This window comes from Prunus persica, chromosome G6 (assembly GCF_000346465.2).
Source record: "Prunus persica cultivar Lovell chromosome G6, Prunus_persica_NCBIv2, whole genome shotgun sequence".
NCBI lineage: Eukaryota > Viridiplantae > Streptophyta > Magnoliopsida > Rosales > Rosaceae > Prunus > Prunus persica.
Window position 1 is genome coordinate 6989481 of NC_034014.1, and position 23872 is coordinate 7013352.

The following is a 23872-nucleotide window of genomic DNA, read 5'->3' on the forward strand; positions in this document are numbered from 1 at the left end:
AAGAAAAATAACCAAAATTCATATCTGAGTGATACATACAATCTTGACTAGTTCATAAGAAATAGACGGTTGTTCATTCTTAACACTACAAGTTCTAATCCAAGAATAGGAAAGAATTGATTAATAGATAATTCGAGTTTATGCCTCATAATATGATAATCTTATGAGAAATTTTTTAGTATGAGACAATCACATTGTCACGTCGTTATAACTTAAGTGGATGATTTGTAATGTTATCTCTAATTAATATTATGAGTTTACAGTCGCAATCTTTTAGACTACAGGAATCCAAGAGATTTGTGGTCATTCACCGTTGGATGTAAATTCAACAGTTCACTCACCCTTGCACTCTTTTTAAGAAACTTTTTTGAACCGTTGGATGTTATATCCAACAGTGAGTGACCACAATTTCTTAGACTCCTGTGATCCAAGAGATAGAAAACTATGATGGAAATAGTTTTAGCCAAAATATAAATATCTGGTGTGGTGCAGGTGCAGGTACGCCACATGGAGTGGGGACCACCTAAGGGGACGCGTGTCAGAAGATTATTAGTGTCAAGGTTGTGGCGTGCATCGGTGGATGCAGGTTGTGTCAGTGAGGCTTTTGGGTGCATGAAAACCACTTGGATTTTCTGACAACGCACAGAATGAGAAGAACCGTTAAGTAAAGTATAATAGCTGTTTTTTCCGATGGACCCATTCTCATGCCCATCTCTCCCATCCACAAAATAAAATTAAAGATAAGAAAAATAAACTGGATTTTGTCTCATTTTATATATATTAGACTCTTCGGACGTACTTCTGGGTTTGCGAGAAATTTTTTTAAGAAAATTTTAGTTTCATTTTAGAATTAAAAAAGATAATAGGTAGTTGTGTTTCATAAAAATAAGATTCGTTGTCTGCTTTTTTTTAATATGAAAAATTGTGAATTTATCATATTATCCTCATTTAATTAATAATTTGCATTAACCAATGACATTTTCTGATATTTTGATTGTTTCACCATTCTCTCCCATTTGCTTTATATATATATATAGATACACTTGTGTTTTTATCTGCATCTAAATAATATTGTCTGTCAATTCCTTCAAACCTTGTTAATTAACTCTCGTATGTTTACTAATCGGTAATGAAAATTAAAATAAGAAGTTGAATTTCGATTACGAATTACTTATGCGTTTACTTCACATAAGGGTATTTGGTTATCAAATTTTGTTTTGGAGCTTTTAAATTTAACCTTTTAATATTACTTATTGCCTAAAAAATTCATGGCTTCGTCACTGTTTGTATCTTAACAAAGTACTTACCCTTCATATGTGTCATTAAATAAAAATCTCAAGCCGCATGTCATTTACTTTACTTTCATATTAACAAGTTGTAACTCTACATCAAGAAATGTTTTCTTGTCAAATTAGTTTGGTATGAAAAATACATATGTTGTCTGCTTATAAATTTATACCATTTATCATATTAGTTTTTATCAAATGATCAAGATTTACCGTATGCGAACATAAATCTTATAATTTAGAAACAAATGAGTGGAATTCGGGGTTGACCAATTTCCAAACCAAAATATTTATAAAAAAAGAAAAAGAAAAAAAAAAGAAGAAGTTATGTTAGTACCCCTCTTATTTTCTTTTCTTCAATCGTACCCTCCAAATGGTTGCAGCATATTTGTAATGAGTAGCAAGGACTTATTTCAAGACTAATGTTTTGTACTTGTGTCATTTGGAAACTTCAATAATAACATAAAGAAAAAAGGCAATGATTGCTTTGGTCCTTAAATGTCTTTTTACACTTTGATGAGATTGTATGGCTTTCATTGGCTACAGCTGGGCTCATTGTACTTTACTGTGCCAAATATCTACGTCCGTTCATTTTTTTCAGTAAACGCCGCCTCATTGACTGTGTCCAAATAGTTGACTTTGTTTTCTGTGTCTAACCACGTGATTTGACCAATCTTAATCATAGATTTGCCATAAAATATTTTCAGACTATACCGTCCAGATTTGACCAACTTCAACCACATGCTTTTCCAACATTTTGAAGATTACATTAGGAAAAGTTTCACGCGGCTCTTACTGAAAATTACAAGAGCACGGTTTTGATTTGTAATCAACCATTGGATAATGGTTTACTAAAGAGTTTTGCTTTTGACACGTTTCTATTCTTGTTTGGTCGGCAGCCCGTACTTAGTTTTTTATGCATGCATGTGCATGATTCACACACATAAAAAACATACACATCAATAAAAACTACTAATTCACATTACTACAATTAAGCATAATCTTCAACCTACATACTTAAAGACGTAATGATCAAGGACGAAATAACAAGGAGGAAGGATAAATTGGCTGGTTAAGTGCAACCTTGAAGTTTTCAATTTAAAATTGGTTGGCTGATATGTGTATTATCAAACTCAATTCATTGTTTCTTTTTGTTATAAGTGATACTTGGGGATGGAAAATTAAACACAAAACCACGAATGCGAAGATATATAAATATTTTTAATCACTTAAACTACAAACTCCCTCTAGAAAACATTGTGTTTGTCACACATTTAAATGGCCAAATGTATATATATATATATATATTTCAGATATGGCTAATTTTTCTAAGAATGATTAATTGCTTTTAATTATTTGAGTTACAAGTTCCTTGCATAACTATTAGACTTATGATATTTGAATTTTTTTTAATGAAAAAAAAATAGTATTTAGTCATAAAAAGCGACTAGCTACAAAGGCCAATACAGATGGAAGACGGGTATACAATAACATCATTCATTTAGACAATAAATTATTCCTCCAATAGAAAAGCAAAAACACATCTATTGCATAAAGCCAATAGGTTTGAATACTAGGCATCAACAACATAAAGCAAAATTGAAACTAGACACTCTCACAAGGAGAGAAGATAAACTTCACAAACTCATAATGAGTTTATGCAAATGGAACCGATCTACTTTTAATTAAGGAATGATTTCATTCAAAAACTTTCGTGCAAAATTAGGTCCCTTTTAGGGTTGGTTAAAGTGGTGAATGGTGGGTGAAAATCTAGTTTAAGATTAGGCTAAGTCAAGTGTTGAATTCTTTTCATTGCATAAACCCAAAACAAAACAAAAGTCGTTAATGAAATTCATCGTTTTCTATTTATTTTTTAATTTTTTTATTATGAGATAATGCACTAATGTTTGTAAATTATTACCTCGGCATAGGGACCTATTTGCCACTTTCATATTAAAAAAACATAAAAGACTGACCACTCATGAGCTACAAAACGAAAGCTTATCTAAACAGGAGTTGTCGTTTATACACTTATGAAATTGGCAAACCTTACACACAAACACAAAGGCAGGAGAATGAAGTAAACCCTATAATCTAATGCCAAAATAACATTCTTAGCAAACCATACACTCAAATGTTAACAAAATAACACTATCCATATAAAATGCGCAAAAAAGTAGAGTGTACATTTTATAACTATACTTCTATAATAAGAGTTCAATTTTCGATCTTCTTTCGATTTTCTTCCTCTAAATCTAAACCCTTATAATTAGAGGCACTCTAAAAGGCTCAAATAGCGAAAAAGCAAGAAATGAGAGAAAAATTATGTATTTATACTCTCCTCAATAGATGATAAATTTGTTCAACACCATTAATTTGCGGTGAGCATTAACATTAACGTTATGTAAATTTAATTTTTGAAAATTTATGTAACGAATAGATTAATTACACTCATTTAATGACACATAATGTGATGATAAATCTCACCAAGCAAAGCAAAGTGAGTGGTGATCAAATTTGTTTTCTCCCAACCCAAGCATAAAAAAGAAAAGAAGAAGTCATTTAGGGCTTTTAAAAGAAATTCCAAAAAAACAGTGCCATAATTGCAAAACTACAAATAATTTTCAGTTTATTATATTCCAAGTGAGTAATGAGTTTATAACTTACAAGTTATAACCCCACCCCCACCGCTTGTCCTCTCTGCTCAGTTATATATCACAGACTTCAGCTCTCTCTCTCTCTCTCTCGTTCGCATCTTTTTTCTCAATTCCTCGCCGGACCTCGGCAACATGCTCGACGGAAAACTTTTCCGGCCTCATTCGCCGGCGACCTGACTATTGAGATCCGATACCGATTGTACGCACTTTCCGGGTACGAACACATTTCCTTCATTTTCGTCTTCATTCCTTAAAGATGTTGTCTTTCTTGGCTTCTTTTGGGCGAGATCCGAATAACTACCTGACCCAGATCATATCGGCATTGGATTTGGATCGGCCCTGGCCCTGTGTATTGTTTTATCGAGTTTGTTGCTTCTTGTTGATGTTGTGTGCTTTTTCTTTTTCTTTTCCTTGTCAGGCAAAATTTGTGTCTTTGATTTTGAATTTGCCTTTAATTTTATGAATATGCAGATTTTCCTGTTTGGATATATGTAAATCATACGAGAAAGGTTTCCGGGAATCCTCGATCGTCTGGTGAAATAAGTAGACTTGTGAACCATTTTATCAGCCATTTTCCTTTGTTTAATCAGCTCGATCGTCTGGCGATGGCTATGAAATTGTTCAAATTTCGTTTTTGATATAGAAATTGAGCATATTATCTTTTGCATAGTCGGGATTTTTGGAGTATGAAACTTGGAATTTTGACTATTATACTATATTGGTTAATGGAAAGGAATAAATCGATTGCCTGCAAAGATCGGAATTGTCTTTCCGGGTTTTTGAGGGTTGATTGATTCGAGATTGGCGTAATAGGGCTTTTCTGGAACCTCTTTATGAAGATTGTTTTTTGTTTGGGAGTTTTGGTTGGGGTATACTGAACTTTTGATAACATGAGAAACATGGCTGCTCCTGAAGAGGAAGTAAATACTATTTCTAATGTCAGTTTGCAGGGAAGAGTGAATGATGGTCGCCGTAGGTATGGATCAAGTGATTCGCTTGTCCCAGGTCTTGTGGATGATGTAGCTTTGAATTGCCTTGCTTGGGCTTGTAGATCGGATTATGCTTCGCTGTCATGTATTAACACAAAGTTTAATAAGTTAATTAAAAGTGGGTATTTGTATGAGTTAAGGAAGCAGTTGGGAATTTTGGAACATTGGGTGTATCTAGTGTGTGATTTGAGAGGGTGGGAGGCGTTTGATCCAGTGAGCAAGAAATGGATGACATTGCCTAAGATGCCTTGTGATGAGTGTTTTAACCATGCCGATAAGGAGTCTTTGGCTGTGGGAAGTCAGTTGTTGGTTTTTGGTCGTGAGCTGTTGGATTTTGCTATTTGGAAGTACAGTGCAATACATCGTAGTTGGGTAAAATGTCAGGGAATGAACCAGCCTCGCTGCTTGTTTGGGTCTGGTAGCCTTGGTTCAATTTCTATTGTTGCGGGTGGGAGTGATAAAAATGGAAATGTGTTGAAATCAGCAGAGATATATGATTCTGAATCAGGCAGGTGGGAAATGCTACCTAACATGCACACACCTCGTAGATTGTGCACTGGTTTTTTCTTGGACAGCAAATTCTACGTCATTGGTGGGATGTCAAGTCCTACTGAATCACTGACTTGTGGGGAGGAATATGATCTTGAGACGGGGAAATGGAGGAAAATTGAGGGTATGTTTCCATATGTCAATAGGGCTGCACAGGCTCCTCCTCTTGTGGCAGTTGTTGATAATCAATTATATGCAGTTGAGTATTTAACCAACATGGTGAAGAAGTATGACAAGGAGAAGAACACCTGGGATGTTTTAGGAAGACTTCCAGTGAGGGCTGACTCTTCAAATGGCTGGGGCCTGGCTTTTAAGGCTTGTGGAAAGGAGCTTCTGGTTGTTGGTGGGCAAAGAGGTCCAGAAGGCGAAGGTATTGTCCTCAACTCTTGGTCTCCAAAGTCAGGGGTCAAGAATGGCACCTTGGATTGGAAAGTTATTGGTGTGAAAGAGCATGTTGGGGTGTTTGTGTACAACTGTGCAGTTATGGGTTGTTGAAGATTCTTTTAGATTAACCAAAAGGAAGGTACTGGTTTCTGCAATCTGACATGGCCCTTCAGGGTAGTTCCCTGTGCATCTATCTGATTGACTAGAATTAATTGTTGCTGAGATAGCATTTCCCTGGCTCAGAATTTGGTTCTCTTTTCTTAACATGCCTGTATTTGGAGATGTTTCATACTTCCATGATCCTGCAAAAGATTTGCTCTATAAAGATCAAAATAGGGACACATGGGTGGTATGTCGCTCCCTGTTTTATCTTTAAGTTGTGTTTCTCATCTACAGCCCAATTATTTATTTTAATAAATTGAAATCCTTATTGTTTAATGATTTGTTTTTAAAAAATTCACTGCTTAATAGTGTTCTGTCTGTCCCAAATTTATTTATACTTATCTGGACCAAGGCACAGAATTGTTGTCTGTCAGTTTCTTGATTAGCCTTAGACTATATGCTTCAGAAGTTAATACGTATCTAATTTTGTTCAGAGGGAAATATTCTCTTGCAAGCAGATATCTGCCATGTTATGTTACTAGACTCTCCACATGACTATGCGTTTGTATAAGAATCGACTAGAGTAATAGTCTTGTTGCATAGTATGCCGAACTGTCTGGATAGAGAGGATATCCTTTCTAAACACACACACTCACTCGTACGCACTTTTATTGCTTCATGTGGGTGCTTTTAATTACTATTTCTTGATATCTTATGTGCATCTTTCCATGTTGGTTGTAGTGTGTATGCTACAAACCTTCAACCCAGGCCCATGAACTTGAATTTATTTGGATTCCAGTTCAAGTTCATTTGACTCATCAGCCATTATGTAATAACTTAATGGTTTCTTCCATTGAATAAATTTGATGTGTACTCGGTGTTGTTACGAGCTTTTCTGTGCATTAGTGCATGAGTGTTCTGCTTAGTTGAGGCCTGGTGGTGAATCTGGTTTGAGGTATTCTACATTGTGGTCAGGTTAAGTTTTCATTTAGGTGCTGAGATGTGGTTTTGTACATTTCTCACCTATTTTTGTTCAGTGATATTTTCCTAGTTTAACATATACCCTTTGCCGGGATCAATATCTTCTTTTGCATGTTAATCTGGTTTTCCTTCCTTTCCAAGCTTGAAATCTAGACTGGTCAATGAAACAATTCTATCCCTTAAGCTAACTTTCCTTTTGCTTTATTCCTAGTGTCTGATAATTTTTTTCATTGTTTCAATCTCTAATTTTATCTGACCGGGGTTGTTTAATTGAGTGGCGGCTAAAGATCTCTTTGTTGGAGGAAGGCAATGACGACAGTTGTTGATATAAAGATCTCTTATTTGATCCATTTTGAATTTTTTTTTCTCCGTTGTTCTCTTCCATGCTACCCCTCTCATGCAAAATGACCATAGTTTATGGTTGTTTTTGACAGAGACGTGAACATCTTATTTTCCTTTTAGAAAAATGGCGATCCAAACTATTGGAAATTTCATGAAAAGTTTACAAATGTACTTTCTCTAGACCTTCTAATTTGGTTTGGATAGGCGGGTAGTGATTTGGAATTAGTTGAGAGATGGCAGGTTCTGTGCGATAGATGAGTACTTGGTAGCTGTAAATTTCATGAGACCAGTAAATATGATAGGAAATGTCAAGTTCTAAGGGTGTGGATTCACTACCATGACCAACTGGCTTGCTTAACCCGTGTATGTGGCTTGGTTTCTTATGTACAGTGTCATTTTTCTTTTGATGCATATACATAAATTACGGTTTGACGAATATGCTGGAAGACTTTACTAAATAGTTCCTTACAAATAAATAACTACCTCCAAGTCCAACCCACAAGCTCAGGTCTTCACCAGAAGGGGTCCCTATTTTTTTTTTTTTTTGGGGGGGTTACATTGGAGTTTGAACTGGGGTGCGGGAGCCATGGGAAAGAGAAACTCTTATGTAACGGGAATAACACTTTTGCTATCTCCGGTCAATAACGCAATGACACGTAGGATAATTTTTTCACGTGTTATTGTGTCATTGACTTGGGATAACAAAACAGTGCTATCCCCATTATATATAAGTGTTTTTTACCATGGGGGGGAGCCACCACCACTGGTGGAAACCAATTGGCGAAGAGGTTCCTATTTTTTGGGCCTGCATATTTTGCTCAAAGATAAAAGTAGAAGACAACCCAGTGATTTGCAGAGTGGCCTTTCAGATTATATTTTTCCTATTCTGTATTCGGTGCATATGGTGGGAGTCTAAAATGAACAAAACTCCTGGTGTGAGTGGCAAAGTTTGATGGGGACCTCACAAGAGAGAGAAAGAAAGCCATGCAAACTTGTTGCAGAAAGGAATTTTTTTTTTTGAGATCGAAATGCCGAAAGGAAATTCAGGAATGTTGCCAATGACAAAATATATTTCTCTTTCATAAAGATTCCTTAACTCTCTTACTAGGTTTTGTCTAATTTGGCCCTATCACGGTCGGGAGTCTGTCGTAAATCAACAACTTTGGGCCGTTTGATAACATTTTAATTTTAGTTTTTTAGTTTTCATTTTTTTGCTAGAGTATAGGGGAAAAAGAGAGATAACGAAAATGAGAATGAGAGAGGAGATGAGATTGAGAGGGAAGGTGACCGTGAGAGGAGAAGATGGAATAAAGGAGTAACAAAAATGAAAACAAAAATAAAAAACTGAAATCTATTTAAAATTGTTTTCACTTTTGTTACTCCTCCCTTTCATTCCCTCTCTCAATCTCATCCTGACTCTCATTTTCCTCTATACTATAGCACAAAAAATTAAAACTAAAATTAAAACAATTATCAAACGAGCCCTTTATTTATATACTGTGGTTATGTGGCAATAATTATCCGCCTCCATTTACCGTAGAGAATCACTATACACGACATGATAATAAAATGGGAACATGAGTTTGGAGTTAAATTAATACATATATACAAAATACTCGAACTTAACCAATTATCTATGATTCTAATGTTATATATACATAATTTGAGTCAAATGTTATTTCTCTTTTCTCAATGTTGGAAAAATGTCAAATTTCGATATACCTTTTATAAGAAAAAGGCTTATTATTACAAAAAATTCTTGACATTTGCGAAATTATCAGATTGCATCCTTAAAGTTTTTTTGTATCATTCATGGTCCCTAACGTTAATATGGGTGCTCTTAAATAGTCCATTTGCTAAAAAACTGTTAAATCCCCAATTTTACGAGGGATATAATCGTCAACTCCTATTGTATACCTCCACCTTTCTGCATCTGTGTCTTGCTCATAGTCACTATCTAAGAACTCCTAATCATCTTCTTCACTCTCTTCATTTTCACTAGCATTCCCAGCTTTTTCCCTGTAAAGTCAGTCAAGACTGCCCTGTAAAGTCATCTTCTTCCCTACTTAAAGCTGGCAGGGATAAACTTTTAAGCCTGTTAGGGGAAGTTCTTCCTGCCAATCGCTCATCTCTTACTTCCTATAAGGATTAGTCTGTGTCATTCAAGTGTTCAAATAATCCATTCCGAAATGAGAAAAAGCAGCTTATTTGTGAGAGGAAAACTCTGCAATGTCAAGATAGTAAAGTATTTGGTTTTCCTGGCAAAAATGAGAAACGAGGCGAAGAACTGATAACACCTTGCTCTGCAAAAAGGTGTAAATTAAGCACAGACCATGACTCAGTACATCATATTGAAATTTCTAATAAGCATTCATCACTTGCAAAAGATTCTGATTCATATGGTGGTTTTCCCAATATTAATCTGAGAAGTGAGAGTTCACATATATATGACAGTTCAAGTGCACAAAATGCTCAAGTTGGTTCATCATTGCTGCGTAAAGACAAGAGGGTCATACAACAGGGAGATGCTGAGTTTCTGAGCAACAAAAACAAAAGTGCAATATCCATCCCTGTGCTTTTTGGTGATAAGGAAACCGGAGGATCTGAGTTTCTAGTTCAGGTGGGCATTCTGATGATGTAAATGCTTTTTTTCATGGGCCATGCCTGGAAAGCAATATAAACTATTGATTTGTGTTAAAGCATGCTTTTATTCAAAGGACCATTGAGAAGGAAATTGATAGGGGATGGCATAATGCATATAAAATCTGTTTAACATGTTTGCCAAAACAACTTAAGCTGACATGCTTCTTCTTGCTTTAGACACATTCTGTTGTATTTACAGGTTGGTCTGCATGATGCTTAATTATTTCCTTGTTGCATTGTTTAGGATAATTTAGAACTTGTTACCCTGAATGGGATAATAAAGGATTTACCCGGGGACGGAAAATGATGTCTTCTGATCTACTGTCATGATAATAGTTAAAAATGTTAACTCCTCGGGAAGATTAGAGACTTGTTGCATGAGTCACAAGCAGTAATTATTTGTTTATTTCCCGGGGCAGTTTGGTGGTGTCACTGCAATGGGCTGAGGGAGGCCATGAAGTAGATGAAGAGAGTGAAGAAGATGATACGGAGTTCTTAGATAGTGTATATGAGCAAGACACAGATGCATAAGAGGTGGAGGTTGATGATACAATGGGAGTTGACGATTATATCCCTCATAAAATTGGGGATTTAACAATTATTTTAATAGAGTGGCTATTTAAGAACACCTATATTAACATTAGGGATTATGAGTGATACAAAAAAACTTTAAGAATGTAATCTGATAATTTCGCAAACATCAGAAATGTTTTGTGATAATAAACCTAAGGAAAAAAAAAAAAAAAAAAAGCAACTCAAACCCATCTGTTATATAAAGATAAGTTGATGCATTCAAGGATTTCCTAGTTTTTTGCCTTGTCACACCCAAAACAAAAAAAGACAAGAGTGCACATTTTCGGATTTATCCAAAAATACAAATGGTGACGTGGCAATACAGGTAAGAAGAGAGGCGGTTTACGTTTTTCCTAAGGTGGTGGTGGTGGACGTTGTGGTTGGGTGGGTCGGTGTGCACCCAAATTCCCAGATTCAATTTCACTCCAAAATTTCAATCCCCATTGCCCTCTCTCTCTCTCTCTCTCTCTCTCTCTCTCTCCTCTGCTTCTGTTTCTGTTTCTGCCTCTGTAGAATGCAAACAACACATACGCAAGAATTACATAAGGTGCGTTTTCCCATTTCTGATCTTATGAATTGATCAGTTTGTGTGCTCACAATGATTTTCTGATCTTATGTAACGAATTTCAACATTTTCATTGCGTTTCTTCAGGTTTCTTATCAACCAAACAGAAAGATTCAAGCTTTTAATGGTATTTCTGGTTTGATTGTTTAGCATATAAAAAGCGAAACTGAAATTCTCGAGTATAGATAAAATGGGTAATTTAGGCAGCACCAGCTCCGGTCGCCGGAGGCACCGGACCCAACCGCCTCAAGGGCATGGCTTTGTTGCTGCCACACCACCCTACCCATCTCAATATCCAAACGGACAAGACCCCAATCCAAGCCAACACCACCAGTACCCATCTCAGTATCCAAATGCACCAAACCCAAATCCACCCCAATTCTTCCAATACCCTGGTTTCTACCCACCACCGCCTGTCCCGGGTCCCTATCCGCAGCCTTATCACGGCGGCGGGGTCTACATGGGTCCCCCTCCCGCCAATTGGGCACCCGGGCAGTTGCCTTATGGAGCTGCCCCTCCCCCTCCGGGTGCTCCATTTGTGGAACATCAAAAGACAGTCACCATTAAGAATGACGTCAATATCAAGAAAGACTCTCTGCGGGTTGAGCCGGATGAGGAGAATCCCGGGAGGTTCCTTATTGCGTTCACTTTTGATGCTGCTGCGCCCGGACGGTAAATTGCTTGAATTGCAAGGTTCTGTATTATTATTTGAGGTTTTGTGATATGTTTTGATCATTGGAGTAGTGATGCTTGACTATAGATTTTTAAAGAATGCAGTTGTTTGATAGGATGGGATTGCATTGAATTTGTCTGATGTGATTATTCTGTTTGTTGGTGATACGTAGTGGTCATATTAGGCAGTAGTCTTATATGCTTCTTGATTGTGAGTAGCCTTGATCAAGTCAACTCTTTAAAACATCATGTAGTCTTGTAGACCAAAGAAGTAGCTCACGTCCGTCAAGTTTATTGCATGGATACAATCGTCTGGTAGTAGAAGTTATATGGCTGATGAACTGCTAAATATGAGGCTTTTACCGTGGTGCAAAGTGACGTACGAGTGTGCAGAAGTTATTGATGACATGGAAGTGAAAAGAGAGTCTAATATTTCTTGAGGAGAATTAATCAAATTGTATGAAAAGAATAATAATTTGGCAAAACCTTGTTTGTCCCAAAGAGTTAACATTTCTTATTGAGTTGTTAAACACGTTCATATGATGTTTCTTAAATCACAAAATGTGTTTGTGCTGCTGGATTGCATATTTGTAAACTTTTCTTTGTGTGGTTGTTATATGATGTTTCTTAGGTAAGCGTTCCCTTTTTACTTCTTTACTTCTTCCCTGACTTGTGCCACAGCATTACAGTTATGTTTTTTGCTAAAGAAGATGCAGACTGTAATCTGATAGCAACAAAGGAAAGCTTGTTTAAATCTGTTACAGTGCCTTTTGAGAAAGGACTTGGCCAGAAGTTTAGACAACCTTCTGGAACTGGGATTGACTTCTCAATGTTTGAGGAGATAGGGTTAACGAAAGAGGGTGACATAGAAGTTTATCCTCTTGTGGTGAAGGCTGAAGCATTCCCTTTAAATGCTGGTGAACGGGAATCAGATGGAAATTCAGCTGGGAACTCTCAGATCACCCAGGCAGTGTTTGAAAAGAAGGAGAATGGGGAGTACAAAGTGCGGGTGATGAAGCAGATACTATGGGTGAATGGGATGAGGTACGAGCTCCAGGAGATCTATGGTATTGGGAATGCAGTTGAAGGTGATCAAAATGGAAATGATTCTGGGAAAGAATGTATAATATGCTTGTCAGAGCCTCGAGACACAACCGTTCTCCCATGCCGGCACATGGTACATAGATATTCTACTCTTACCTTTCTCTCTATTTGTAGTTTGTATGAAGAGAACATTGGAAAATGTTCTTTTTTTGTTTGTGCTTACAAGAAGAATTGACCCTAAGCTCTATCCATCTACACACCCAATGCCACTTGACGGTTTGCAACAGATCTCCAGTAAATATAACACCATAGAAATGAAGTAGGCTAGACTGGCCACATAACTTTCATTGTTTTCATCAATGTTTGGTTCCGTGGGCTGTGTTCTAGCGTTGTCATTTGAGTATGCATAAGGTTTGGCTAACTTTTTTGTTTTCGACTGCAGTGCATGTGCAGTGGTTGTGCTAAGGTTCTGAGGTTCCAGACAAATAGGTGCCCCGTCTGTAGGCAACCAGTTGAACGACTCTTGGAAATCAAGGTGAACAATGAAGCCAATAGCTCAGAGTAACATGCTATCAACTAAATGTTCTAAAATCTACTTGACCAAAAGAAAGAAGAAAGAGAAAAATACAACCCAACTTTCTCACATATGATGAGTCCTACATGGATGTCACAGTATTTACAAATCTCATCTCATGTGAGAGAGTTGAGAAATCAGGTGTGCTATACTTAATTTTTAAATTTTTTTAAAATCAAATTGTCAATTATACTTGTATTTCTAGAAATCCCCTGTTTTCCCAATGCTTCAGCTTCAATGCATTGCTTGTATCCTGAGTGCTCAATAGAATTGGCAAATTTCTTGTTGTGACGTGATCAGTATTAACACCTACCATGTTCTCAACATTTTGAACGAGAATCTACCAGATTGTATGTTATTTACTTTTTAACATGCCTTATTAATTTTCAGATTCTGTACATGGTTTGGATTATTGATAAGACCAATTAGTGTCCGCACTCAAGTTCAAATTTCTCTCTACCAAGTTTAGAGTAGTCTAGAATATCATCTAAGGGTGACTATGCCAATGTCACTTCAAATTATGCCTTGTTTGGTCAATGGAAAATCTGTTATTGCAAAAAAAAAAAAAAACATAAAATTATAGGCTTGATGCATTTTTCCACCTAAAATTAATGCCTTTTTTTGTGCACGTGTATAAATTATGCGGCACTAGCCAAAAATGGTCAAATTGCAGCAATAGTTCAGCTTTTACATGAGTTCTCACTTTCGCCCTCGTAGAATTTTTTTTTCTTTTCAATTTCGTTCTTGTAACTTCATTTCGCTTGCATTGTTAGTCTAATATGTCAAATTAGTCAATGCCATCAAAATTGCAGAAAATATGAGTTTTTTCATGCAAAATCCTTGATGTACAAACTTAATTTTAACTCTTAAAACATGTTTCATTACAAAATTATAGGGTTTTTCAAAGCTTGTAACACTAGCTTTCAAATTATATAAAATTTTCAAGGAAAGATAAAGCTATTTGGGAGAAATAGAAGTTCGAAAGTGACTATTTAAACATAGAAGTATGAAATACATTTATGGAATTATATTCATGGATTGTTGTCACAAAGCATCAGAAGACATGCATTAGATCAAAACCTAAGAAATATTTGAAGCTTGATCACTCCTCCATCCATCATAGTAGCATAGAAATCAAAATTGAAAATAAATTAAGCATTCTCAAAGAATATTTATAAAAAATCCGATGGAAACTCATTTAAAGCAAAAATAAACAATTTAATTTTTCAAATGAGAAAAGATATGCATAAAAATGGATGGACAGGAAATCACTTTTAACAATATGATATTATTATAAGGGGTTTGTAGCTCAAGAGCATTTATTTTGTACCCAAAGTCTTAAGTTCGATTATCCTAAAATAGCTTGTATACAAATAAAAAAAATGTATATAAAATAACAAAATACAGTTGTAAATCCAAATTGCAAGTAATTTGGTGCATTCATAGAAAATAACAAAATACAGTTACAAATTGCAAACCTAGTAAAAAGTATAAGGAACCACCCGAAGACAGCAAGAAGACTTCTCTCAAACTCACTACTTCACATCACAATGTCTTCTTCATCTCCAACTACCGAGCCCTCTTCTGTAACTCAACTCTTAAACCCACACTCACCACTCAACGGTCACGATTCAACCGATCAACCACAGCCACTGCCGCCGCAAGACCCAGAAAACCAACCCAAAGACGACGCCGTTCCCGGTGACAAACGCAAGCGAGAGGAAAACGACGACGACGACCCGAAACCTTCCGTCGTCCCCCCTCTATGGAAGACCAGCCTCTGCTCCTACTTCAGGCGCGAGTCCGCCTCCTGCAGCCACGGGAGCGGGTGCCGGTACGCCCACGGCGAAGCGGAGCTCCGGCCCCGACCCGACAACACATGGGACCCGACCTCCGAGCGCGCGAAGAAGCAAAAGTTGGAGGAGGAGGACGGCGACCAATGTGCGGCCCCGGATAATGTAATGATGACAGAGGCCGTTGATGATGACGACGACGACGGTGACGGGGACGTTGGCGGGTTGGATCCAGAGCTGAGCAAGTGCCTGGTTCATTTACCCAGGAATTGGAAATCGGAGAAATTGAAAGACTTTCTCAGTGAGAAGGCAAGTGTCTTTTTTTCTGGTTTTCTGTGAATTTTCTGATTTTTTTTTTTTTGGGGGTTTTGAATTTTTAATTGGAGCTGTTTGAATTGCAGGGAGTTCAATTTAAATCGGCGAAGAAGAAGAAAGGCATGACTTTAGGTTTTGTGAGTTTTCAGAGTGTAGAGCAATTGCAAACTGCTGTGAAGGTATCCCCTGCTTTACACACACAAACATATGTATATTTTTTTAATATTTGAATTTGGTTACAAACACATTGCTGACTTAAAATGCATTAGAAATATAATATGCATTGAACAAAAAGGAATTATTTATGTGTTATTGAGTATTATTAAGTAAATTTACATTTACTTTTTATAATTGTTACAAATTTCTGTGATGAAGGAAATGATTGGACTTATCTTAAAATTTTGAACTAATGGGATTGTTTTATATTAGTCAATACATACATATATATATATATATATGTTGATATTATTCTTAATTTAAAAATTCGTAATTTGAATTGAGACTTGGAAATATGCTTTAGTTCATTTCATTCAAGGACCTTGGAAGAGAATAATTATAAATATCTTTTTGTGGATGGGGGAATGCTCTATTATCAGCTATACTATCGATTAAGACGATTGGCTAGGTAGAATAGAATGTGTGATTCGATTCAAAGTTTAACAATGTAGCCTGTTAAACTTTGTGGTAAGAGAACATTGCCTTATAAAAGTGTTTGTATGCATGAAAATTTTTATGCAATGAACCAACATGTTGATTGTCATTTCAAAATCTCTATGTGACAGGAGCTGGATGGAATATCAATTGGTAACAAAAATATAAAGGTTGCGGATGTCATTCCCAGATCATTTGAAAAGAAAACCAAATCGGCAATGGCTTTACCTCAAAACCTGCAGAAAACCACAGAGGTTGAATTGGATGGGGAGAATGTGGAAGACTCTGTGGTGGCAAATGGGGCTGAGGATGGCAATGGGACTAGTGGACGAAGTGCCCGCAAAGTAGTGACTCCCCTGGCTCATATGCCTTATGGTGATCAGTTGGAGCATAAAAAGAACTCTCTTATGCAGATTCTCAAAAGACTTGTTAGTGGTGCTTGTTTATATTTTGTCTTTTAATTTCATAATTTTTGGTGTTGTTATTAACATTTATGTCTTTATTCACACACATTGGAAACTGACTTCTCAGTTGCTGTGACTTTTATTTTCAGACTAGAAATGCTCGCAAAGCTTGTCCTGATGGTATTCCGCTTCCAGAATGGATTCTCAAGTCTAGGGAGATAGGTGATGTTGATACGTTGCCTGTGAACTTACAGAAACATATTTGTTTTATTGTTTATATTAATATTTTTGACATGGGGCAAAGCTCTTGATTGCTCCAATGGTTTCTTATTTCTCACCATTGTACTTCCAGAAAATTTGAGTAGGGGTTCACGCTATTTTTTGATTACTGTAGGTGGTCTTCCATGCAGTTTAGAGGGTATACTAGCATCCCCAGTTGTAAACGGATATCGTAACAAGTGTGAATTTTCAGTTGGATATTCTCTACAGGGAAAAATAACTGTGGGGTTTATGCTCGGAAATTTTAGGTAATCCACATTCAATAGAAAATTTTATTGGTGTTAGCTACATTGACATTGATTTGTTTACTAAATAAAATCTTTCCAGGGAGGGTGTTACAGCAGTTGAAGAACCTTTTGACTGCCCAAATGTTTCCAGAATTTCTTGCAAATATGCCTCTATCTTTCAGGAGTTTCTGCAACATTCAAGTTTACCAGTTTGGAACAGATTTAAGAATATTGGATTCTGGCGTCAACTGACGGTAGGTGTTGTAAATTGAGGGTCTATTTGCAAAAGTTATGTATGATAAGTATCACTCTTTTGCCAAGCAGGGAATGCTCAACCTACTTTTGATTTATACCTTAAAAGTAATATTTTCGTCCCAGTCATTGAGCTTGCTGTCTCATGATTTGTCTTCTTAGGTTCGAGAAGGGAGGAGACCAGGCATGGCCTCTGATGTTGAAAATTGTGAGGCCAATATTGCAGAGGTCATGCTTATTGTTCAGGTTAGTATCTGAACTTGCATCAGGATTGACAATTTCCTTTCTTCCCCTTCTCCTTCTTATATGGTTAGAAAATTGAATAGTAAACTACTGAGTTGGAAGGGTTTAGTAAACTACTGAGTTGGAAGAAAAATCTGATTGAATATTTATTGAAAAACAATCCAACTGTAATTTCATTTTTCACACTCATCTCTGTTTATAGGTTTCCAGTACAGGATTTGATGATGCACAGATAACCAGTGATTTTGAGAGGCTAGCACAAGCTTTTTCTGCAGGAGCTACTGCCTGTTCGCCATATTTGCCTCTAACAGCTTTAGTTATTCAGGTACTAAATCCCTGTAGTCTTCTAGGCTTTATCGTCAGCTAAAGGTAGTAAGAATGTCACAGCTGAAGTGTCTTGAGTCTCATGGCACACTCTTTCAATACAATATGTTTCCCCCTTAGTTATGATTGAGCAATATGGTCTCTTCAAATTACTGATGTCTTATTCTCTGTGTGATGGCTTGCCCTTTTTCAGGATCACCAAGGAATATCAAATGCAGCACCGGCTGATGCTCCATTGCGCTCATTATCTATTTCGAAAGGAGAAGGTAGTTCTGAAATGCAGGCCACCGACAATGTTGTAGAAGCAAAAATTCATGACTATATAAGTAATCTTCGGTTCTGCATATCACCAACAGCATTTTTCCAGGTTTGGCATCAGGTTTTTGTATTATTCATAAGCAGCAGAAAAGATTATTCTCGCATTAGTAATTATTCCTGAATCCAACTATACTGCAGGTCAATACCCTTGCTGCAGAGAAGCTATACTCGCTTGCAGGGGATTGGGCTGAGTTGGGTCCTGATACCTTGCTATTTGATGTATGCTGTGGGACTGGAACAATTGGGCTGACTTTAGCACATCATGTTGGTATGGTAATAGTCAACTTCCCGGTTCTCATTTCTTGTCTATCTTAAGAAAAATTTGTTGGTGCTGCACTCTTCTCCAAGTCAAATATGCACCTGACCTAACCCATATGTTGTTTTTTATTGTATTAATCAAATGCAAGTCTTAGTTATGTGCACAAAGATATCAACCGAACATGGGTCTTTTGTTTTCCTGAAGTTCTTTTGGGGTCAAGAGTGATCATTCGTGAGAGAAAAATAACATTATTTGGGTCAAATGCACCCAATGCCCCACTCACCCTCCCTCCACTACTGCTGCTTCTAGTGTTGATAAATTCTACAAAAATTTGGTTTGTCATGATGTTACTTCCATATCATCTGCATATGAAAAAAACTTGTTATATTTATATATCCTCTAATGATTAAACTTGCTTTCCCTTAAAAATATTTCAGGTTATTGGCATTGAAATGAATGCTTCTGCGGTTTCAGATGCTCGTAGGAATGCTGAAATTAATGGCATAACAAACTGTAGATTTGTCAGTGCGAAGGTGAGAATTAGGGTTTTAAATTATATTAAAATTAATGTGAAAGTTCGAGATAATAAGTGGACTCTTGAAAGAAAATTCAAGATAATAAATCTCCATTCTATTTCTTATCCCCCAATCATTATTTTTGTTGAAGAATTTGTAATTTCTCTGAGTAAGGTAGCTTTAGTTCATTAGGTTTTTTAATTATTATTCATATTGTTTCATCCATGAGGAAACAGGCAGAGGATGTGATGCGGTCTTTATTGGAAGAGTACATTAATGCACCTCAGAAACAAGAAAATAACGTCATTGAAGGTATTGACGAAGTTGTTGCTACTGATGAAGAGAAACCAATCTCAACAGACAACAAACCCAACCCTGAAGTGAATTCAAGCCATGAGCTTGAAAGTGGTAAGACTGCATCTGAGGGTTTAGAAACCGACAAGCAGGAACTCAGAAGCCAACTTCAGAGTAGTTGCACTTCTGAAAATGGGAATGCTCCAGTGAAACGTTTTAGTAATGTTGTTGCTATTGTTGATCCTCCACGAAGCGGACTTCATCCCACTGTAAGTAAATGAGAGTCTTCTCCAAGATTCTACATAATGATTAATAGAAATTATCCTTTTAACTTCTTTTAGAATCCAGTAAGAAGTTACTGTGTGTTCAGATTGCTTTTTCCTTTGATTGTGGTCTTCTATGATATGCTATTGGCTATCAACATGCATTTAACGATGTCCATGCCTTTAGTGGCTTTTGTATTTTGTTACCAAGACATTTCATGGTGACCCCGATCGGTTGTCTGTGATATGCAGGTGATCAAAGCTCTTAGAACTCATCCTGGTCTACGGAAGCTTGTGTTAGTTCACATACTTTTCCCCCTATGTTATTTGCCTCATTTGTCTCTTTACTGGAATTTAACTTTGGTTCTTATTTGGTTTAGTTACATTTCCTGCAATCCTGAAAGCTTAGTGGCAAATGCTATCGAGCTTTGCACACCATCTCCTGAGAAAATCGAAAAGAACAAGAACAACAGAGCATGGAGAAACATGAGCAGTGCTGGTCTAGCACGGCACAGGGCCAAGTCTATGCCGGCTTCAGAGCCTTTCCGACCTGTCAAAGCAATGGCCGTTGATCTATTTCCACATACCATACACTGCGAATTGGTAATGCTCCTTGAGAGGTAGGTGGACTTGGTCAGTCCAGGAAATTTTGTAATACACATGTAGCTGATCACATCAATTCGAATGGTTCAACAAATAGTTTACCCACAAAATTTTTGACAGTAATATCTACAGTTAGTTTTAATTTAGCATCAGCTGGTTCTGTATGCCTATGCTTACATAGAGGCCATGTATTGGGATTTTCAAATTGTCAATTTTTTGAAATTTTAATGTCTTCTGAAGGATAATGGAATGTGCGTTACTGTAAACATTTTCCAAACATGTTCATTTATTTCATTTTTAATCTCTGGGCTATACCATATTGGAGGTAGGTAACAAGTGAGTTTTCTGTGGTAAAAAGTAATAGGTAATGTTAGGTTTCAACTGTGCACGTTTTTGTACAAATCTCACGGACGTGTAAATGCACATCCATGCATAACTGAAAGAACACTGGTAAGGAGCCGCCACTCCTATAAAAGGATAATTCTGGTCTCTTTCTTTGGAAGTAGGAATTCTTATTTTCAGATCAATTACAGTTTGAAATGTATAGAGATTTTTGTGTGTGTTTTTTATGAATTATTTTTGTATATATGTCAAATTGTAATTTGGCTGATGAAGTAGAAATGCCTCTTCCGAGGAGGGAAGGAGTGTCCTAATAGGATACCGTCATCAACAGGACAAAAATGAAAGTTGATGATGTACATGTTTAACTAAGATTTGTTTGTATCTGTAATTTGTCTGTATTTTCCCAAAATGCTCCAACACGTTATGAACAAACCACTCCACTATTCTCCACTGTGTCCAAGTCCAAACAAGTAAACATTATCTTCCATTGTCCCTATTAAGTTAGAATCCACATCTATCTAATATATAGCTGATAAGAAAAGTAAATCCAGCCTATAATGTACCTAGCCGAAGAAAGATAGAAAACAAATAGTTGGTATTAAAACAAATCTCAAAATTCTGATACCACTAAATATGATAGTAACGCAAAATAAACTTGAGATTCGAACTTCGGGTTTTCTCCAATAATGTGAAGATTTAAATATATTGAAGATATTTTGGAAGTTTCTGTATAGGTTAGGTTGTAGTCACCACTCTACCTAATTGGTGAGTTGTGATTACCACCTTTTCCTTGATTTAAGGTTTCCTTATAATTAGTGTTTGGCCTGTGAATAAAGTTTGTGGTCAGGGCAAGGCATGTTGTTTGGTGGTTTCTTGCCCTCGCTCAATCTCTATATATATTTGTGTACTGTGTAAATCTCCTCATGATGAGTGAAACAAGATTCGAGGTGAAGTTGGGAGGCCCATAAGTAGAAAAAGTTGCATGATTGGCCTTGTAGCCTGTGAACGTTTCTAAGCACCCTTGTTGTCTGCTGCAAACTTAGGCTTCAATTCTGGGTGTAGAGTCCAGAATCGTTCTATTACATGCTCAGTATTATTGCAATCATGGCACATCAAATCTGGCCTCAAATCCTGTTTCACTCATCATGAGGAGATTTACACAGCACACAAATATATAGAGAGATTGGTAATCTCTTCAACATTATCACCCGTAATGATGAGATCATCAACATATATAAGGATTTTCGTCCCAGAAAAAAATCAACATATATAAGGACAACTAATTTTTCAACTGATCCAGCGCGAACAAACAAGGAGAAATCTGCGTTGCTTCGCTGAAAGCCAACTGCTTCAAGAACCGAACTTAGCTTGGCATACCAGGAACGAGGAGATTGTTTCAATCCATAAATGAATTTGTGAAGTTTACAAACCAAATTTGAATCACAACCTTGAGGATGACCAGGAGGGAGTTTCATGTAGTCACCACTCTACCTAATTGGTGAGTTGTGATTACTACTTTTTCCTTGATTTAAGGTTTTCTTGTAATTAGTGTTCGGCCTTTACAACTTAAGTTGTGGATAAAGTTTGTGGTTAGTGTAAGGCATGTTGTTTGGTGGTTTCTTGCCCTCACTCAATCTCTCTATATATTTGTGTACTGTGTAAATCTCCTCATGATGGAATATACAAACATTCATTGAAAATCTTCATGGTATTAGAGCGGGTTAGCTCACGTGTGAAAGCCCAACGGCCACACGTACTCCACATCACCTAATATGTGTTGTCCACGTGTTAGGCTTGAAAATTCGCTACACATGCGTGGCTGTATGAGAGTGTGAATGTAAAAAGTTCCACATTGGAAAGTTGAGAAACCTAGTTAGAGTTTATAAGGAGTTGAGATACTCCCTCTATTGCCAATTAATTTTGAGGTGGAACCTCAACTTCCTTCAAAATGTTACTAGATCAAATAATTATCGATGATAAAACGACATTTACTTGTTCATATTCGTAAATCTAATATATTTCTAACAAGTAAGCTACTGCATATCATTTACCACATCATTTAGCAATTAAGAGAGGTTTGAATTCCTCCCTAATTATTTTTAAACAACCCAGTCATGCCTTTGATTTGCTTATGCTGTAACAGGACACGCTGCTTTTCTTCATAGTTGCTTTTCTCTCTTTTGCTTTCTCTTCTTTTAAATTGGTTGCCGCTGGCAGGTAATAACAACAGCTTTATATCTGTTGGTGGGGGATGTGGAAACTTTCTGCAGAATTATATATATGTAATTGTAAAGGAGAAAAAAGATAAGAATTTCTATTCTGGAGTTCTAGTGTGAAATAAAATAATTATGACTCATATATGTCCTTTCAAATGATTTCGATTAGGCCTAAAAGATTATGATATCAATGGAGCCGTATTGGGTTTCAACTTTTTCTTCTTTTTTTTATCATAATTTCTGATTGTTTTAGCAGCCATTTAAGACTTTAAGAAACACGTGTCATTTTGTGGGTTTGTTTCTTCCGACCATTACATGATCTCAAATCAAACCCACTACAAGTTGTTGTGGATGTGGTAATAATCTTTTTGGTGACAGCAAGCAGCTACTAATCCCACTGCCTTGGAAACAAAGTCATCCACCATCTTATGAAATAGACTAGAACCACTGAAAGGAGGATCGCTTTGGATTATAATATATATACATCTTTACACCACCCATAACTATAGCACGGTCACGCTCTTTTTCTATCAAAGTCATCTTTTTCATTTTTAAAACTTTAACCCCTCGAGTAACGTTCGGGGCTTGAGAGTGTTCGATAAGGCTTCGAGTGATTATATTTCTAAATCTTGAAAAATAATCCTTAATGGGTTACTTTAAAATGCCACCCATCCACTATTTAAGGAGTGAAAACACTTTCCTTTTTACCAAACAAAATTGTAGGCATGTTAGGCTAAATGATCCAATTTTTAACAAATTTTTTCTCCAATTTCTGGCCTCCAGATTCCAGACCAGGCAGCTGGATATCGTTATTTTTGAATGTTTGATATTTTTTGCAGCCATGCATGATTCATTCTTGACAAATGTAATATTTTTCGATGGCATGTCTTAATCAAGTTAGGGAAAGCAAGCACGGAAGGTTGACTGTAGTCTAATGGCTTTTCTTGACAGCATGGATTAAACTTTAAAGCACAGAAACAGAGAGTCTCTCCCGCCCAAGAAACTAGAGATAGAGATTCTTTTTACAAAAGCATTGTGTGAAAAAGCGAACAGCTGGTGGGTTTCTTTCACAACTTTAGACATTGATTACGAGTGCATTAACTACCTAATTGATAAACAATGAATTGTGCAGCTAAGATTATCTTTCAAAGAGAAATTTGGTATAGAATCCTTGTTTGCCTTTACCATTGGTCCCCTCTCTGGTCCAATCTTG

The 23872-nt window shown here is 36.6% G+C and overlaps 3 protein-coding genes across 3 annotated transcripts; all 3 read left to right on the plus strand.

The window, feature by feature from the left end:
- LOC18774327 (F-box/kelch-repeat protein At5g60570) lies at positions 3969–6345 on the plus strand. The gene is made up of 2 exons (XM_020566021.1): positions 3969–4157; positions 4415–6345. Exon 2 carries the CDS (start codon positions 4834–4836, stop codon positions 5974–5976), a length of 1143 nt encoding a protein of 380 aa, XP_020421610.1. The 5' UTR covers positions 3969–4157; positions 4415–4833; the 3' UTR covers positions 5977–6345.
- On the plus strand, positions 10711–13750 carry LOC18774358 (probable E3 ubiquitin-protein ligase LUL2). The gene is made up of 4 exons (XM_007205335.2): positions 10711–11053; positions 11159–11743; positions 12425–12920; positions 13230–13750. The coding sequence occupies exons 2-4, from the start codon at positions 11262–11264 to the stop codon at positions 13350–13352; spliced, it is 1101 nt and encodes a 366-aa protein (XP_007205397.1). The 5' UTR covers positions 10711–11053; positions 11159–11261; the 3' UTR covers positions 13353–13750.
- On the plus strand, positions 14705–20402 carry LOC18772380 (zinc finger CCCH domain-containing protein 24). The gene is made up of 14 exons (XM_007206373.2): positions 14705–15463; positions 15556–15648; positions 16252–16548; positions 16674–16746; positions 16919–17051; positions 17131–17284; positions 17445–17528; positions 17728–17850; positions 18043–18216; positions 18306–18440; positions 18864–18959; positions 19178–19504; positions 19751–19794; positions 19879–20402. The coding sequence occupies exons 1-14, from the start codon at positions 14912–14914 to the stop codon at positions 20120–20122; spliced, it is 2529 nt and encodes an 842-aa protein (XP_007206435.1). The 5' UTR covers positions 14705–14911; the 3' UTR covers positions 20123–20402.

What these genes read in the sequence shown, in the direction of transcription:
- LOC18774327 (XM_020566021.1), top strand. Translation starts at nt 4,834, where the DNA reads ATGAGAAACATGGCTGCTCCTGAAGAGGAAGTAAATACTATTTCTAAT.
- LOC18774358 (XM_007205335.2), top strand. Translation starts at nt 11,262, where the DNA reads ATGGGTAATTTAGGCAGCACCAGCTCCGGTCGCCGGAGGCACCGGACC. An exon ending in GATGCTGCTGCGCCCGGACG is followed by an intron (nt 11,744 to 12,424) that starts GTAAATTGCTTG and finishes CTTGTGCCACAG; the next exon opens with CATTACAGTTATGTTTTTTG. An exon ending in TTCTCCCATGCCGGCACATG is followed by an intron (nt 12,921 to 13,229) that starts GTACATAGATAT and finishes TTTCGACTGCAG; the next exon opens with TGCATGTGCAGTGGTTGTGC.
- LOC18772380 (XM_007206373.2), top strand. Translation starts at nt 14,912, where the DNA reads ATGTCTTCTTCATCTCCAACTACCGAGCCCTCTTCTGTAACTCAACTC. An exon ending in TGCAGATTCTCAAAAGACTT is followed by an intron (nt 16,549 to 16,673) that starts GTTAGTGGTGCT and finishes TTTTATTTTCAG; the next exon opens with ACTAGAAATGCTCGCAAAGC. An exon ending in GATTCTGGCGTCAACTGACG is followed by an intron (nt 17,285 to 17,444) that starts GTAGGTGTTGTA and finishes TTGTCTTCTTAG; the next exon opens with GTTCGAGAAGGGAGGAGACC.